Raw genomic sequence first — 17,367 nt, forward strand, 5'->3', positions numbered from 1 at the left:
TCATACGCTGTTGTGATAAAAGTATTGGGCTGCAAAAAAGAAACTCTTAATGGGCTGGGAATACTCTATGTTTTTTTTTTTCCATTTTATATCATTTTTTTTGTTGTAGAACTTTCTCAATGAAACTTCAAACAAAAAAAAAATCATTTTTATATCATTTAAAGTTTTTTTTATTATTATTATAAAAATGTTCTTTTGAAGACTTTTACTACAAAAAAACACCAGAACGTTTTTTACAGGTTATATTTAAGAAATTAAACTTTTACGGAGCAAATCTACAAACTTTTTTGATGTTTTTTTACATATTTGAAAGTCAAAAATACAATACAAAGTTGTTTTTTTTTTTTACTTTTTTTTTTAAATAATCTTTTAAGATTTTATCACATAAACTGATAAAAGTTTAAAAAAAATAGTTATTTTATTTTGCTTTTATCCAAATAAAAATCAATGTCAAGTTAATTGTTTACAAATTGTATTGCCGGGTAGTTCCTTCCCGCCCAATAAAGTCACAAAATGTTTCAATTAATTCATTTCGGTTGCAATTCTCCAACAAATTCGATGTCAACCCCTGCACATTCAGCTACAATCGAAGATCGCCGGTGATTGCCGACGGAGAAACCACCGGCTTAAATTCTTCTATTAGGGTACAAACGTTTCATTGACCACGCGATGGAGAAGGAATCAACAACGCCTAATCCAAGAGCTCATCTGAAGAAGCCTCCATGGCAGATCGCTCTCACCTTTTTCACCAAGAACTTGGTACTTCTACTGCTACTACTGCTTTTGTCTGAGACGATTCTGCGATTGCTATTTGGGAACAAAGGCATTTACTCTATAGGGCTCGATAGCCGGACTGCTGAGGAAACCAAGTCCTTCTTCCAGACGACTACCAAGATGATGCAGGTTCAGATTGAAGCTGCGGACAGAAAAATCGAGAAAGAGATTGTAGATTTAAGAAACGAATTGAACGAGAGAGTAGATGATTTTGATTTCGTATACAGGACCAAATTGCGTGATTTGGGAGAAAATGTTCAAAGTAAGATACGATCATTGATTGGTAAGGAGTGGATATGGAATAATAAATCTAACAATGTTTTAGATGGATTTAACTTCAAGAAGAGGAAAGATGAAGGGTTTGATGGCGATATGAAGGGTTATGTGAAGGAGATGATTGAGAAGGCAATTGAAAAGCATGCTGCTGATGGACTTGCTACTATTGACTATGCGGTTGCTTCTGGTGGAGGAATGGTGGTGAAACACTCTGAACCCTACAATTTACAAGATGAGATTCATCTGTTTGCTCTGAAGATTCTGCAACCTAGTTTTGGTGAACCTGGTCAATGTTTTCCTCTAAAAGGTAACAATGGTTATGTTGAGATCAAGTTGAGTCACACCATTATACCAGAGGCTATAACTCTTGAACATGTTGCAAAGGTTTGTTCTCTTATCTTGTTCTCTGAAGATTCTTGTTGATTTAATCACTTAATTTGTGCATTTTATGGTGTTATGAACATGAACAGAGTGTGGCATACGACAGATCTATGGCTCCTAAAGAGTGTAAAGTGTTTGGATGGCTGCATCCTGATTCCAAGAAGATGGTTTTGCTAAGAGAGTTCACATATGATCTTGAAAAAAGAAATGTACAAAGTTTCAATGTTTGGGAGAAGGGATATGCTGTGAACATGATGAGATTTGAGTTCAAATCAAACCATGGAGATCCCACTCACACTTGCATATATCGCTTCAGGGTTCATGGCTATGAGCCCCATTCTCTCTCATCCTTGGTAACACACTCATCACATTTTATGCAATCTCTTTATCTTATGATCAAGTTTTTTTTTTTTTGTTTTGAAAAGAAAGAAGAAGTTTGTATGCAATCAGATTATGATCCTTGAAGTCTTGTTGCTAATTTGTATTGTATTCTTGTGTTCTTGATTGCAGATGCCTCAATAAGTCAACTGATTCAAATGGAGCAGCGATTATATTGCTATAAGATAATATACCATTGGTTGTTGTAAGATAGTCTTTTTTTTTTCTATAAAAAGATGAACATTTGCAATAAAGTTCTCAGATTATTACCAAATATGCTTATCATCTAAGGATTTCTACTTATAAAAAATGATATATCCATGGATTTGGTCTTTTATGAAAAAACTTGAGATTAAACTTCAGGATTTTGTAAAATCTTATTGTTAGTAGAGGATATAATTATACATATTGTATGTTTTGTTTGATGGAATGGAATATAACTATTTTTGAAGGAATATGATGTCTTCCAATTTTATAAATTTTTTTTTTTGTTTCTTAAGACGATCAATATTTTTTTGGTTTCATTAAATCACGGAATGGTATGAAAAGTTACAACATAACAACTTTTAATGATGCGAATATTTTACAAAAGTCACAATTTTAATTAAATTGTAAATGTTATTTTCTAATAGTAGCTAGAAAATATATTTTTTAATCATAGTCTTGTTTGGCTTGTAATGAGTTTTTGTTATGATGAATTTTTTATTATTGTAAATAAAACATTCACTAATTATAAATTAATAATTTAATAATGTACGGAGTAAGGTTAAAAATTATACATTGACTTTGCTTATGGTAAAAAAAGTTAACATGAAAACTCATTTTAATTACCTTTGCATATTTTATATTTACTTTCCATCTTCTAAAATGAGTTTTCTATTTCTTTCATCCCACAATCAGTTTAGTTTTGTTAATTAATATAGAAATGAAGTGCTTCCCACATTTTCAATTTCACATATTTATACTCCAGAACAATTATATTTTCAAGTTTTAACATAGTAATCAATCTTTACTTTGAAACCAAAAGAATTCTAACCAATATTGAACTTAAAAATAAATGATGAGAAATTTGTAAAAAGGTTTAAGACTTAATGGGGAAAACTTCATTTATTGTAGGTATTTTTGGCTCCTTACATGCCTTTCAGGCATACGTTTTCTATGATAGGATATCATTTCATAGCCTATTTTATTATAATTAACACAAACAGTGTTTTAATATAAACGATTTGGATTTTTCACAAATTTTATGCCGTGGGTGCTCATAATTTTCTTGATCTATGATAAATAAAGGAATAGATGCAAAATATAGCATTATAATTGCATTTAACCTTAAAATAAAAGACTAAATGCAAATAATAGCATTATATTTTTCTTTGTCTTGCTGTATAAGGTGTTTGAAAAGGTGTTCATCCACTAAGGGGTTGAGAGTTCAAGTCTCATGATTGACAACAAGATTAGTTTATTTGTTGATTATAGTCTCGAACTTTTATGTATTTCTATTAGTGCTTTTAGTTATTATTATTTTGCTTATTAAAACATTGTACTTGGAAAAATGAACTCAATTATAGTAGAGAATAATGTTTTGTATTTTGATGACATTTGCTATAATCGGATAGATTTTTCAAATACAATGTTTTAATAGGGAGAAATGAGAGTGAGATGATATGATAAAACAAACAAATAAAGCTACGTTGATATTTCTTGCATAAATTAAATAACATGCTAAACATAACCTTTAAATTTTGAAAATAATTGGATATAATAAGGTCTAAATGGAAGAAATAGTAAATTAATTTCATATATTTGTGTGTGTGTGTGTTTTGAATGCAGGGTTAATAGTTAGCAGTTTCTATCACAAAAACAGTTTGTATCATGAAACCGTCAACGCCTAGAATAGAACTCGAAACCTCCAATTTAAGAGGCAAAGCCTCTACCAAGTGGGCTAGTCTCACATTGGCATATATTTGTGTATTATAGAATCATACTTTCATTTTCTTTCTAATACCACATTGTACTTTCAGTTTTTTCTTTAGCAAAGCATTGTACTTAGAAAATCTACTCAATTATAGGATTATACCTTCAATGTTGTTTCATTATAGTAGTAAAAGTTGTTTTGTATTTGGATGACATTGCTATAACTAGGTAGATTTGTGAAAGTATAATGTTATAATAGAAAATTTGAAACTAACATGCTATAATAAACAAATCAATAAAAGTACATTGTTGTTTCTTACATTTAACCCATTTGATTAAAGCATATAACATTTTGTATAGATATATGCAATTTGTAACAACATACCTTTGTTTCTTAAATTTATGTATAATAAATTTATAGCAAACTAATAATGACCTCTATACTTTGAATACAAATGAATAAAATAAAGGTTGTGGGGAGAGAGAGAGAGAGAGAGATTGTGGGGAGTGAAAAGGTTGTGCTAATATTGTACCATTTTTTTTCCTTACTATATTAGTGAAAATTGCATTGGATGACATTGTAATAAATGGATACATTTTTCAAAAAAAATATTGTTGTACTAAGATTGTACTTTTTTTTTCTTGCTATATTAGTGAAATTGTTTTGTATTTGGTAGACATTGATACAATTAGATAAATGTTTCAAAGTACATGAAAATAGAAGACGCTAAAACAAAAACAAATCAATAAAATTAGATTGTTATTGTTATTTCTTACATTTGATCCTTCAACTTAGTAAAAACCATAAACAACTCCATGTCTTGATTTTATATCTTTTCGTTTACGTTCTTTATGTTATAACTTATATACTTTCTAAATGCCATTGTTGGCTATCATTGAATCCTTTGCAAAAAGGGTGAAATATCATTAGGCTTAAAGAATGTTCTAACTTCTAAGAAGGTGTGTCTCACTAAGGCATATAATTTGATGAGTACAAACGATGAGCACTTACTACTTACAAGTGATTTAGAATTTAGATCATAATCAGTCACTCACTCACACTCCGTTAAATTTGATTTGTAGAATTAATGACAAGTAAGAGTTGCTTTCTACCTTGTCTTGTTTCTAGTCTCTTCCTTTTTCTTGTATATCTTCTTAAGAAGTTGTTTTGCTTCACATTGTGGGAAGTTGTCAAGATCATAGTAGTGAGGTGCAATCTCAACCAACCTGAATGAATGAATCAAGTTTAATAAATAACAGTGAAAACAAACTAATCGAAACAAATTAAATACAGATTTATACTTGAGATCCAATTCGGATTCCACCCAATAAAAGTGATGGATTATGAAAAGTGTAACATCTTCTACATTCTTCTCTATAACCATCAATGGAGATCTCTACTTTTATTTCAAAGGCAAGAAGGGTTTGAGATAGGGAAGTTGTCTTCGTATCTATAATTGGTGATTTTAGTGTCACATGGTCATTTTGGTGTTTTTTAGAATTTACACTTGTGACAAAAAGGATGTGATCCAAAAGACTACAAATGCCGAGGTCAAGGGGAGATTAGCATAGAGTGAAGAAACTGGCCTCCAAATTTTCAACTTCCTTAGTTTGGTTTGTTGGAAATATGTTCATGGTCACAACAAGTTAATGACTTTCCATAATTAAAAGTCATTTTGGGTTACACGCCAAACATGATTTAAGCATTAAAAAAAAGGGAATTTAAAGGGGTTAGTTTATTAACTTGTCATCTTATAGGTGAGTTAATTAGAAACTAATGAATCTTAAGGGTCTAGATGTAATTATCCTTAAAGCATCCACAATTGTGAGTTCAATGAGAGAGTTGAATGAGGTGGCAACTAGCAACTCTAGTTGTTATTCAATGGATGAAACTCTACCATAGTGAGATGTCACCTTGGCATTCAATGGATATGGAGTTCAATGACAAATTAAACTCTTCAATGGGAAAAAGGAAAGTTTTCTAATCTTAAATACATACTATAAATTAGCTTTTGTAACTTCCTATTGAACTTTGTAGAGTTGAATGCATTGTAGAAAAAAATTGATTGAGTTGTATGGAATGTAAAAACATGATGTGGCAATCCATTGAATTCTATGGAGTTCAGTGTATTGTGTATGCCCTTAGTTTGAATTGGTATGGATTTATCCCTTCCTTAATTAAAGGGATAAATCATACGAATTTAAAGAGAATAATCATATCAAATATATGTGAGATGATACTCTTTACTAGGGTATGAATTTTGAATTCCCTCCTCCCTCCCCTCTGGGCCTACAGAACTCACGGCATCCCTACCTAGTCTAGGGTTCGAGTTTATCAAGTAAAGAACATAAGAGATTGATCATTTTTGGTGCTAGATCACTTGTCTTGGGTGCGACTTCATTAGAGGAGTTCTCCTTTGGGCTCTAAATCTTCCAAAATAAAGAAAAAATCCGACTCTTCTAGTACATCAAGAAGGTATGATTCGATCTGTCTACTTAGTTATTATTATTGCTAAAAAGTCGCTAGAACAAGATCCATGGTGGGATATGATGATCAAGTTCTAATTTTTATGCTTGGTTGCTTTGTGCTCTTGAGATATTATCATAAACCAACATGGTCTACTTAAGGTTGGAAACTAACTTGGTCAGTTTTGGTTAGTTAAGTTCAAACTGATTTGTTAGTTTGACGAACAAACGTAATCCCTTCTAATATCTGAAAAACACTATTTTCATCATCCTATCCCTTCTAATAAGAATAATTACTAGATCTTGAGTGTAAGTGATTTAAAAGGTTTAAGACATGTCAACATGTAATACACTTCCATGTGTATGATGAGATAATTCCATTAGTTAATTAAAGCATTAGACTTACATAATGTATCGGGCATATTTAGTGTCTTAGGCCTACGACTATCTAATGCATTGGGCTTATCTATTATATGAGCATCTCTATCATATTGGGCCTATATAAATATAATGTATTGGGCTCATCAAAATAATGAAATTATCTAAGATGTTGGTCTTACTTTAAGGTTAGGGTCTTAAGCATAGGACCTTAGTGTTATTTAAAAATGCAAAATGGAGTTTATGGAAGCTATATTCCAAATTCTTCACTACTTAAAGAAGAAACCAGGATATGGACTATACTTCAGAGACTAATAAAAGGGGAGTTAAAGTTTACACAGATGCAAACTAGAGAGGATATGATGTGTATGAAAGATCAACCACTAGATATTGCACATTTGTGTGGTGAAGCAAGATGCAATCTGTAGTTGATAGAAGTAGTGTGTAAGCTGATCTTAGGGCGATGTGTCAAGGGATCTGTAAAGAAATTTGGCTTGGAAGGATATTGAAGGAACTTAACATTCTGAATAGCAGAAAAGCGACTCTCTTCTGTGATAATAAAGCAGACACTGAATAAGCAAGAAATCCAACACATCATGATAGAATTCAGATTGTTGACAACCTTACCAAAGCCATTCCAAATAACAAATTTGAAGGTATGAAGAGCAAGTCACATATGATTAAGAGGGAGTGAAGATTTCGATTTATGTTATTTTGATTTTATTCTTTTTCTGTCTTTAAGGGTAGAATTGTCATACTGGGGTTTGTTAGGTTGCGAGTGAAAAATAATAACCCATTCATGGACATAAGTGAAAAAAACTAGAGAAAATTTTCTCAGTAAAGATGAGTACTAACCATTGCCCACGAACATCAGTAACTGTTTGGATGAATAGCTTGCTTGTTAAGACACACTCGTTGTAAATAACCCACTCTGGCTTGTGGTCTAAACAATTTGATGGATGCAAATGAACTACCTACAAACACCAAACCAAAGTATACATCAAATGCAAGTCTAATTTTACCAACATATATATATATATATATATATATATATATATATATATATATATATACACATAACAAAACAAGTTAAAAGAAAGATGAAACAAACAAGATTATCTTTCATAGTCAAATAATGTCCTTTGCTTTCCAAATGGGCAACTTGCATAAAGTATCCTGCTAACAAAGCCTTTCTTATGTTGGTATAGTAGTCACGATTGTTAAAATCGGTGCTGCATAACTTGAGGTTGAGCCTAATCATTATACAAGCTAGCTGATGCCTGACATTATCTGCAAACTTGAGAGCCCTATAATTGACAAAGTTCTCAGAACACCATGATTCATCCTCATCTGAAAGCCACAAAAGATTGTATCCTTAACAACCTCCTAACTTTGCTAATAATGTGATAGGCAATACAGTTACAGTACTTACTATTTCGCTTGTAAGCATGATAAACATTCAAAAGTGTAAGGTGGTCCCCATCAATGTGTCTGAATCGCGCTTTTGCTTCTACAGAAGCTTTCTGAGCCTTCCTAGGCTGGACAAAGCAATTGGGAATTACAGAAAACATTGGTTTATCATAGAAAAGGCTAATTGGCATGCTTAAAAGGAAAAAAAAGATGATAGTGTAGTTTACCTGAGAGCATTGCTGATATAGAAAGAATTTCATTTGAACAGTTGAACTTAGAGCTTGCCACAAGCATTTTTCCTATATGTGGATCAAGGGGAAATTCACTCAGGATTTCACCCAATTTGGTCAGGTTTCCATTGTCATCTAATGCTCCCAAGTAATTCAAAACCTCCAATGCCCGCATCAATGCTTCTGGAGCAGGAGGATCCATAAAATCAAAATGGATCAGATCATCTATACCAAGTTTCTTAAGAGTAAGAACTGTATGTGCAATGTTTGATCGAAGGATCTCTGGGTAGGTTTTAGGTTGAAGATCATTTTTGAAACTTTTCTCTGTGTAGAGTCTGAAACATTTACCCCGTTGTGTTCTTCCAACACAACCTGATCTCAGGTGAGCACTTGCTTTGGATATTGGGGAAACAAAGGAAAAGTCAACATGCACTCGTGGATTGTAGACTTTTTGCTTTGCAAATCCAGGGTCTATGACATAGACTATGTCATCTATGGAGAACGAAGTTTCTGCAATGTTTGTTGAAACTACAATCTTTCTTCCAGCAAGACCATCCTTAGTTAATGGAGATGGAGGAGGTTCATATATCTTGTTCAGCATCAATGGAGTGAGTGTAGAAAACAGAGGTACAACCTTCACTGGCCCTAATTGATCTCCCATTTCGGAAACTAATTCTGTTATCTTGTGACATGCATCTTCTATCTCTTGCTCGCCAGCGAGGAAGACAAGTATGCCACCTGGAGGTTCACACATATGTATTTGCACCACTGTTCGGATTGCTGCTTCAAGGTAGTCCCTTTCAGGTTCTTGGGTGTAGAAAATTTCAACAGGATGAAGTCTACCAGGAACTTTGATCAAAGGTGCACCAAAGAAATAACTCTGAAACTTTTTAGCCTTGTGAGTTTCACTGATTACAACCAGCTTAAGATCGGGTCTTTTCTTCAACACTCCCTTTAGAACCCCAAGCAACACATCTGTAGCTAATGATCTTTCATTGGCCTCATCAAGAATTATCACTTTGTACCTCCATAGAAGTGGATCATTAATGGCTTCTCTCAAAAGTATACCATCAGTCAAATACCTACAAGATAGACAAGAAGATGAATGCAAGTGTAATCATTAAGAAATGTGATTTGGATTCTAACATGTATAAGCTTACTTCAAAACAGTTTTATCACTGATCGAGTCCTCAAGACGAACACTGTAACCTACTTCTTCTCCAATGGTTACATCCATCTCTTCTGCAACCCGACGAGAAACAGACATTGCAGCCAGCCTATGAGGCTGAGTGCATCCAACCATGAATCTCTTGTGTTTATAAGCACTTTCTACATCAATGGTTTCCAGAACAAATTGAGAAATCTGCCATTTTCAAAACTTAACAGTTTAAGATTTCTAGTTCAACAAGGCATCTACCTAGCAAAAAAACAGTTTAAAATACGTTTCTCATGTATAAATCAAAAAGACATATCAGATTTTATCTAGTTGGAACGAACAAGCAGTATAACTGATGATCATCGCTGCAATGTGACGAATTCGGCAACAAAGAGAGATTTGTATAAATAATAAAGGTTAGGAGTGACCTGTGTGGTTTTACCGCTGCCAGGTTCACCGGCTATGATAAGAACTTGATTATCCTCGAATGCTTTCAAAAATTCCCTTTTCTGACGCCAGACTGGTAAACTCGTCCTCTTCTCCAACATGTCGTAATAACGCTGTGAGTATGGGCGTCCATTCCACCGGTTGACCACCGACATGTTACTAATATAGACGCCGTGAGCGGTGGTTCCGCCGTCGTCTATGTTAAGCTTGGTGGTGAATGTGGCTTCATCCACCACAGCGAACAGGCTTACCTTCGACTTCCTCTTCGGATCCATCTAATACTCTCCAAATCTAATACTTTCTGCAATCACCACCAAAGTATGTCTATAGAGACTTTGAAGGAGAAACCCTAATGCCAGTTCGTTACACGGAGGCGACGTGGAACTTTTTGGGGGTGTACGGAATTGCGTATGTGATGCGTTTTGAAAAATGGGATAGCTGATAGACTGCAATCATCTTTCGCGCGTTTAACATTATTATTTACTATTTTTTTATTTTATTTGTGAATTTTAACCAAAATATATAATTTTTTATTTTTTAGTTAATGCTTCTTACTCTATTATATTTAGAGACTAGGTTATAATCCGTAGAAACCACGGAATAAACTTATAAAATTTTATCCTTATTTTTATACCAACATACATGTTTAAATTGCATAATTTTTTTTTTAAATGAAGACGATACTCACAATTAATGACGTAGCAAAACAAAAAACAAAATAAATCTAAACAATGAAGCAATTAACACTTGAATTAGAAAATATAAATGGTGCATTATAAAACAACTTGTTGGGTCTTATAATTTGTTAAACATAAAATCTACATTACAATTAGAGATATACTCACAAATACAGATAACTATAGAATTTTTAAATTTCCATATAACCAAAAACATAAGACCTTTTAATAAAGTATTTCATTTTGCAAAATTTGATTACTAAAAGGAATGAAATTTTAGTGCAAAAATACGATGTTTTATCATAAATTGTACACTTCTTTGTAAGTGTAAACATAAATTTGTAAATTATTCTTTATATAGGTTTTTCTAAGTGAAGCTTTACGGTTAATGGTGTATTTCTATAAATAAAAAATTATAGTTTGCTTTTCATTCCATTAGAGATCTACCACAATACAACATAAATACGTTTGTTTTTTTTTCCGTTTGCACACTTATGAGTTATGACCAACAAAATTCATATTAAGTATACACCAAAAACCACCTAAGCACTCAAAAAGAGCATGTTATTTTCAAATTTACCCTAAAAAAATCAAATTCGTTTTTCTATATGATGACAAAATCACAACATAAAAGAACCGCCCCAAACAAATTTGTATTTAAATGATTTGTAAAATAATATATTGCAATTGTTACGACCATAATGAAAAATAAATAGGTATAAAAGTTGTTACAAAACTTATTAAAAAATTCAAGTCGTTTGAAAGGAGGTACAATAGATGGAATAAGCAGAAATATTAGATAGTTGAGAAAACAATCATTTCCATATACATTACGCAAATCTTATGATCGAGTTATTATAGATGTTCACCCTTCATATACATTTTTGTTAAATAATTAGTATATTTATACAAATAAGAAAGATGTAATAAATATTTACAATTTATAATATTTACTCACAAGCTAAAGTACAATGTTACACGGATAACATAATGGAAGTATATTACTAATATGGGCAAAAAACAAAGTAAAAGTACATTGCTAATATTCATATATAAACATATAATACCAATGGCTAAGTAGTTTTCAAAATAAGAGAAACAATCCAAAGGTTTCAAGATGTTACTAAGATAAACAACAAAAAATATGCAGCTACAACAGTCAACATAATTATGTTCAAATTATATTGTTTAAATCGGTTCCCACGCAAATAAACTACTTAGAGACATAACAGACCAGGTAAACATAGTTATTGGACAACTAACAGCAAAAGTGTGAGCTTTTTAGGAAATAACCATGAGAGATAAGTAAAAGTTGCAGTTGTCAATTATATTGTCTAAATTGAACTTTCAGGTTATTGAATGAATCAAAGCACAATCAAATTTCACAAACCTCCGGCTCCAATCGGGAAGAAATACTTTTAGCGGATAATACAAAACAGAAAGAGTAAAGTTAACAAAACCGGAATGATTCCTGTTTTTATTGCATAAATTAGTAACTCTTACCCTTGCATCAAAAAGGAGGGGGAAAAATACAAAAAAATGAGTTCCACTTTAAGCCACATTCCACATAAATCAATGTTCAAAGCTATTATGCCCGAAAAAATTAGATCTATCAAAAAATATATATATCTTCACCTAAACTCGTGTCTTAAATCTTACAAATATAGTTAGAAATCATGGAACGTAGATCCAATTTTCACAAATATAGACCCATATAACGAATAGATTTCAAATGTTAATATTGGTTGGCAACATCAAGGAAGAAGATGATCACAAGGAAAAACACATGTTAGGTAAGGGCAATATGGGAAAGTAAAAAAAAACATACATTCTTATAAACAACTTCTTAGACAGAAAAACATATATAGGGCCCAAATGCATTAATAATAATAATAATAATAATAATAATAATAATAATAATAATAATAATAATAATAATAATTGATTATTATAAAGTAGATTGGTATTTGTTGTATTTGCCCAATACATGGCTTAAATGCATTAAATAATGTTGGAGTTTCTATTTACCCTCTTACCTAACACACACAAAAGTTAAGTTTAAAAAAAAAACAAAATTTCATACAAAATAATTTGCAATCTTATAAAGTGGGTTGTTATTTATCGCATTAAATATAATTATGTTGTTGAGCCGATATGGAAGATTTTGATTTTAGGCACATCTTACGCAAGGCTATTATAGGAAATTCATTAATTTAAAGAGCATGATTGACAATGGAAGGGTATTTTTGGCAAATTTGATCATGTGTGTAAAAGTATATTGGTATTTATCGCATTTGGCGGATTCATGCTTTAAATGCACTAAATAGCAATATACTTTATTGAATTAATCAAAATGAAAGTAATTATTAGTGAAAACGACCATAATTTATGGTCACTTTGGCCATTTTTGCTAATTACAAATTCTTAAATTTTGTCCATACATACTAAAGAACAACTTATTATATTAAGATACTTTTAACAAATTACTTGTTTTAGTTTTCCAACAGTAGTGTTTTTTGGAACAGAAGTGTTTTTTAGAAAACTAAATATTTTGTAATTAACAAATTACTTTTTATAACAATAATACTTTGTTAATATTAAATAAAAGCAATTTGGAAAACAAATTACTTGTTTTATTTATTTATTCTAAATAGAAGTTGTTAAAATTCACACAAAATCATTTTTTACATTAAATAACAGAAGGACATCATCAAGCCCACCATTAAGCACTTCACTACCCTTAAAAACATAAAACCTCCTTCTTATTTATGGTTTCCTTGCATCTAGGGGCTCAGTAAACAACAATGTCACACCTATCCGAAAAAAGTGTCAATTAAACCATTATTTATCATATTAATTTAGTTTCTTGAAAATCTATTTCTATTATCTATAAGAAATAGAGAGGGAAGAAGTGAACAAAAGACTCGCTCACCCTTGACTCGATTGGTGTCAGCTGCAAGCTTTCCAGACAACTCAAAAGAAGGTTATTGCTGCAACAAAGCTGCAATAGTTATCAAGAAATAGATAATGAGGATAAGCAGATAAATAGGGAATATGGAAGGGACAAAAAAGTCAAAAACATATATGGTGCTTCTTTTGTTCCCAAAAACTTCCCATATGTACACCTTTCTAATAAAGAAAAGGAAGAAAAAATTTGTACTCATCTGTGTAGGTCCTTATTATCTAAAGTGAAAGAAAATATGAACCACTACAAAGTGAAACTAACAACTAAAAATCAAAGGCATCTTCATCCCAAATATGTGTCCTATCACCAAGTATTATTGCATATTAATGTCACTTTATCGACAAATTTCACAAAAAGATTCAAGAGAAGAATTATAAAGTGAAACAAATTTGTTAAAACCGATTTCATCACTATAAACCAAAAACTCTAGAAACAATATATGCAATGATGGATAAGTAATAGCGTTCTAGCTGATAGAATTTGATTGCCCTTATTCAAACTTCTTTTCATTCATTTTCTGTTGATCTTCATGTAGTTATGAAAACTGTTTTTTAAACCTAAAAGAAAACATAGATGCGATTTTGAAAGAAAACTAAATTCCAAGGTTTGCTTGATTGTAAAAAGAAAGGAATTGTCCTGAATCCGGAAAATACCATGTACTTTATGAGCACCTCATCAGTAACTGCCTCGTTAGCCAATCCAAGTATGTTTGTCAAAGTAGCAAACCCCAAACTTGCATTTTTAGGGCTAATCAACATTTCTCGTTCAATCTGAAGACGCAACAGACAACATTAATGGAATCAAATTCATTCCCATTCATTTTGCAACTAAAAAAAATACAAGGGAAAACATACAGATTACAACACAACTTCTTTGTGATATTTTCTAGATCATCAGTTCCACCATCACTGAAATCCTTTCAGAGACAATCATCATGAGGCACCACCATTTGTATTGGTTCCTTCTCCATTTCTATCTGCAAAAATGGAATCCAACAAATCAAAAGTATAAAAACCGAGTATAAGGAAGAGATTTAATCAATGTCCATCTAAATGGATAAAATGAGAAGTTGATTGAGCCAACTTTTGTGTAATCAGATGAAAAAAATACCTTCTTTTTTCAGGCATCCTGAAGTTCTCCGATCTGAAATAACTCCATCCCTTAATCTTATATTACGATTTAATCTAAAACAAAGGAAACAGAAAAATCAAGAATGGGTAAATTCACCTAAATCACGAATATGCTCAAAACCTATTTCGTCTTAAGTGTGTATGTATCTATGAGAGCTCTGACCTTCACACAACCTCCGATCGATTTAACTAATTTTCGATGGATCCATCTGAATCGAGATTTTACGTAAGACTATGTAAGGTTGATAATTAAAATAATGATGGAAAGAGAATGATATACAGACGAAATAAAAAATGATATATAGATTTTACGTCTCCGATTTAAGGAGAGGTTGAAGAAAAAGTGACGATCCAACTGAAATTGGGGATGAAAATTGAGTATGAATAATTGATATCGAAGAACAGAGGAAAAAGTAACTTGCGAAATTCATTTGGAAATACAACCAGGTTCCTAAATTAAAGGCATTTGAGATGATCGGGTCAATTAGAAATCCGCGAGCTCTAAGGAGATCAACAATTGGGATTACAGAAATTCAAAACCATATTCAAAACCATATGCGTATTCAAGAGCAAGGGCATAGACGGAAATTCACTTGCATGAAATAGGCGGGATAATTCGGGAGGGCTAATTGACTGCCACGTGGCGAAAATGCTTTTATTTATTAGATTAGGGGATAGGAGACTACAATCACTACTAATAATATTTTTTAAACATTTTTTTCTAATGGAAATATAAATACTTGTATATAATTGATCGAAATATTAATATTTCTAATGTATATTAAGATTAATATTCTTATTTTGGGTGCTTTATTAGATCGACTGCTTATTACGAGCAATCTCGGTATTGACATCCCTTCAATGTTGTGACCGGTTTATGAATAGAAGGTGGAGGATATTTCCCATTTAATTTTCTTGGCGCTCTTTAGCTTTTGAGGTATGGAGACTATTTGGACGGATTTGGTGATTCTAACGTTTCATTCTATATTCGATGTGTTTTTGTGGGTTGATGACAAGCATGTTGTGATATTGGAGCGAGCGATTCTTGATGCAATTTTTATGACTACGATTTGAGTTCTTTGAACATATTAGAATATGGTGATGTTTCGTGATTCCAAGGAGTTTATTTTTTACAACATTGTTTGTTATTAGTTCAATTGCTTTTCGGTTCGAAAAGCTAAAGCCTTAAAGAATTGGAACGTGTGGTTGCAAAATCCAATTTTTCCTTAATTGTTTTTTTTTGGTAGTTTTCAGCAAGTTTTCATAGTTTCATATATATTGTTGTCGTTCAAAATAACTTTATTATCTCGGTTTTATCTAACTGTTGGTTGAGAAATGACCATAATAACTAATCTCCTAAATCACTACAAGAAAATCTACTTTAATAAATGAATGTTTTTTTGCATCAAACTCTCATTCAATTTGTCAAATGTCATTTTGTGATTATTTTGAATTAATTTCTTTTCCACATGTCATTTTATGAGTTTTTCTATTTTAATAAATTTCATATAATACTTTAATGTAATAATTACAATAAATTTGTAATAAATGAATATCAATTTCATTAATGGACTTACATTTTTATTTCACAATTCCCAAATTAAAGCTCATTAATTTATTTTGTTTATTTATTTAAAATTTAAATTTAAAAGATAAAAAAATTAATTTTAATAATTTATTATTTTTCTTATTTTCTTATAAATCCAAATCTACCCTAATAAGTAAGAATGATTTTGCCACATGTCATTCTCTCATTCAATTGACCACATGTCATTTTGTCATAATTTTGAAATATATTTATTTTCTACTTGTCATTTACTTTATTTTTTATTTCCAATTATTTCCAATATATCATTAATTTAGTTTCCATAAATTAAACCTATCATAATGACTATTAATTTCAAATTTTAAATTTGAATTTCAATTTCAAATAAATTTATAGTTTACACTTTTGTGTTTAACATTTTGTGATAATTTACCCGTTTAGTACATGGATCTAATAACTAAACACATAATTATAATTTATTTATTTTTTGCATTTTTTTCTTCCATTTTCAGTTATTTCATAATTTTAATTCAGATAAATTTCTCATTTAATCTTTTTTATTTAACATTTTGTTTTAATCAACTCATATAATATACGAGTTTCACAACTAGTCTACTCTAATAAATGAAATTTTTTTTGTCACTTGTCACACTCTCATTCAATTTGTCAAATGTCATTTTATGGTTATTTTGAATTAATTTCTTTTCCACATGTCATTTTATAGATTCTCCTATTTTAATAAATTTCATATAATACTTTAATGTAATAATTACAATAAATTTGTAATAAATGAATATCAATTTCATTAATAGACTTACATTTTTATTTCAAAATTTCCAAATTAAAGCTCATTAATTTATTTTGTTTATTTATTTAAAATTTAAATTTAAAAGATAAAAAAATGAATTTTAATAATTTATTATTTTTCTTATTTTCTTATAAATCCAAAGTTCTTAAATATTTAAACATTTATATTTAATTTTTTTAATTAACTCATGTAATACATGGGTCTTACACCTAGTTGTTGAATTACTACGAAAAATTGTTACGTAATCAAATTTCATAGTTAATTTAATACCCAAATTGCTACAAAATTAAATTTCGTAGCTAAAGTTTGAATTTGCTATAGAATCAACTTCCATAGATATTCAGCTACGGAATTGGCTACAAAATCAAATTACGTAGCTATCTAACTATGGAATTAACTACGAAATCAAATCTTATAGCTATTGTAACATC

The 17,367-nt window shown here is 30.8% G+C and overlaps 2 protein-coding genes and 1 long non-coding RNA gene across 4 annotated transcripts; 1 reads left to right on the top strand and 2 right to left on the bottom strand.

Moving 5' to 3' along the window:
* The first annotated feature begins 376 nt into the window (after positions 1–376).
* LOC111887034 (SUN domain-containing protein 1) lies at positions 377–2,271 on the top strand. Its single transcript, XM_023883260.3, has 3 exons — positions 377–1,434; positions 1,521–1,784; positions 1,942–2,271. Exons 1-3 carry the CDS (start codon positions 670–672, stop codon positions 1,951–1,953), a joined length of 1,041 nt encoding a protein of 346 aa, XP_023739028.1. The 5' UTR covers positions 377–669; the 3' UTR covers positions 1,954–2,271.
* A 2,180-nt stretch (positions 2,272–4,451) lies between these two features.
* On the bottom strand, positions 4,452–10,254 carry LOC111887016 (probable pre-mRNA-splicing factor ATP-dependent RNA helicase DEAH2). 2 transcript variants are annotated; one of them, XM_052764374.1, is made up of 8 exons: positions 9,792–10,254; positions 9,368–9,570; positions 8,205–9,289; positions 8,000–8,125; positions 7,679–7,917; positions 7,423–7,541; positions 4,782–4,950; positions 4,452–4,716 (listed from the first exon to the last, which is right to left on the bottom strand). In XM_052764374.1, the coding sequence occupies exons 1-7, from the start codon at positions 10,083–10,085 to the stop codon at positions 4,833–4,835; spliced, it is 2,184 nt and encodes a 727-aa protein (XP_052620334.1). In that variant the 5' UTR covers positions 10,086–10,254; the 3' UTR covers positions 4,452–4,716; positions 4,782–4,832. The 2 variants fall into 2 exon arrangements, with proteins under 2 accessions (XP_052620334.1, XP_052620332.1); XM_052764372.1 differs by lacking the exons at positions 4,452–4,716; positions 4,782–4,950; positions 7,423–7,541; positions 7,679–7,917 and having other exon boundaries at positions 8,004–8,105.
* Positions 10,255–14,306: 4,052 nt separating this feature from the next.
* On the bottom strand, positions 14,307–15,082 carry LOC122196539 (uncharacterized). Its single transcript, XR_006188530.2, has 3 exons — positions 14,746–15,082; positions 14,563–14,636; positions 14,307–14,428 (listed from the first exon to the last, which is right to left on the bottom strand). It is a non-coding gene; the product is annotated as an uncharacterized LOC122196539 (long non-coding RNA).
* Positions 15,083–17,367: the final 2,285 nt, after the last annotated feature.

Source organism: Lactuca sativa, chromosome 1, assembly GCF_002870075.4.
Source record: "Lactuca sativa cultivar Salinas chromosome 1, Lsat_Salinas_v11, whole genome shotgun sequence".
In the NCBI taxonomy this organism is placed as follows: Eukaryota; Viridiplantae; Streptophyta; class Magnoliopsida; order Asterales; family Asteraceae; genus Lactuca; species Lactuca sativa.

What these genes read in the sequence shown, in the direction of transcription:
- LOC111887034 (XM_023883260.3), top strand. Translation starts at nt 670, where the DNA reads ATGGAGAAGGAATCAACAACGCCTAATCCAAGAGCTCATCTGAAGAAG. An exon ending in CTCTTGAACATGTTGCAAAG is followed by an intron (nt 1,435 to 1,520) that starts GTTTGTTCTCTT and finishes GAACATGAACAG; the next exon opens with AGTGTGGCATACGACAGATC.
- LOC111887016 (XM_052764374.1), bottom strand. Translation starts at nt 10,085, where the DNA reads ATGGATCCGAAGAGGAAGTCGAAGGTAAGCCTGTTCGCTGTGGTGGAT. An exon ending in GCAGCGGTAAAACCACACAG is followed by an intron (nt 9,571 to 9,791) that starts GTCACTCCTAAC and finishes TGAAAATGGCAG; the next exon opens with ATTTCTCAATTTGTTCTGGA. An exon ending in AGTGATAAAACTGTTTTGAA is followed by an intron (nt 9,290 to 9,367) that starts GTAAGCTTATAC and finishes TCTATCTTGTAG; the next exon opens with GTATTTGACTGATGGTATAC.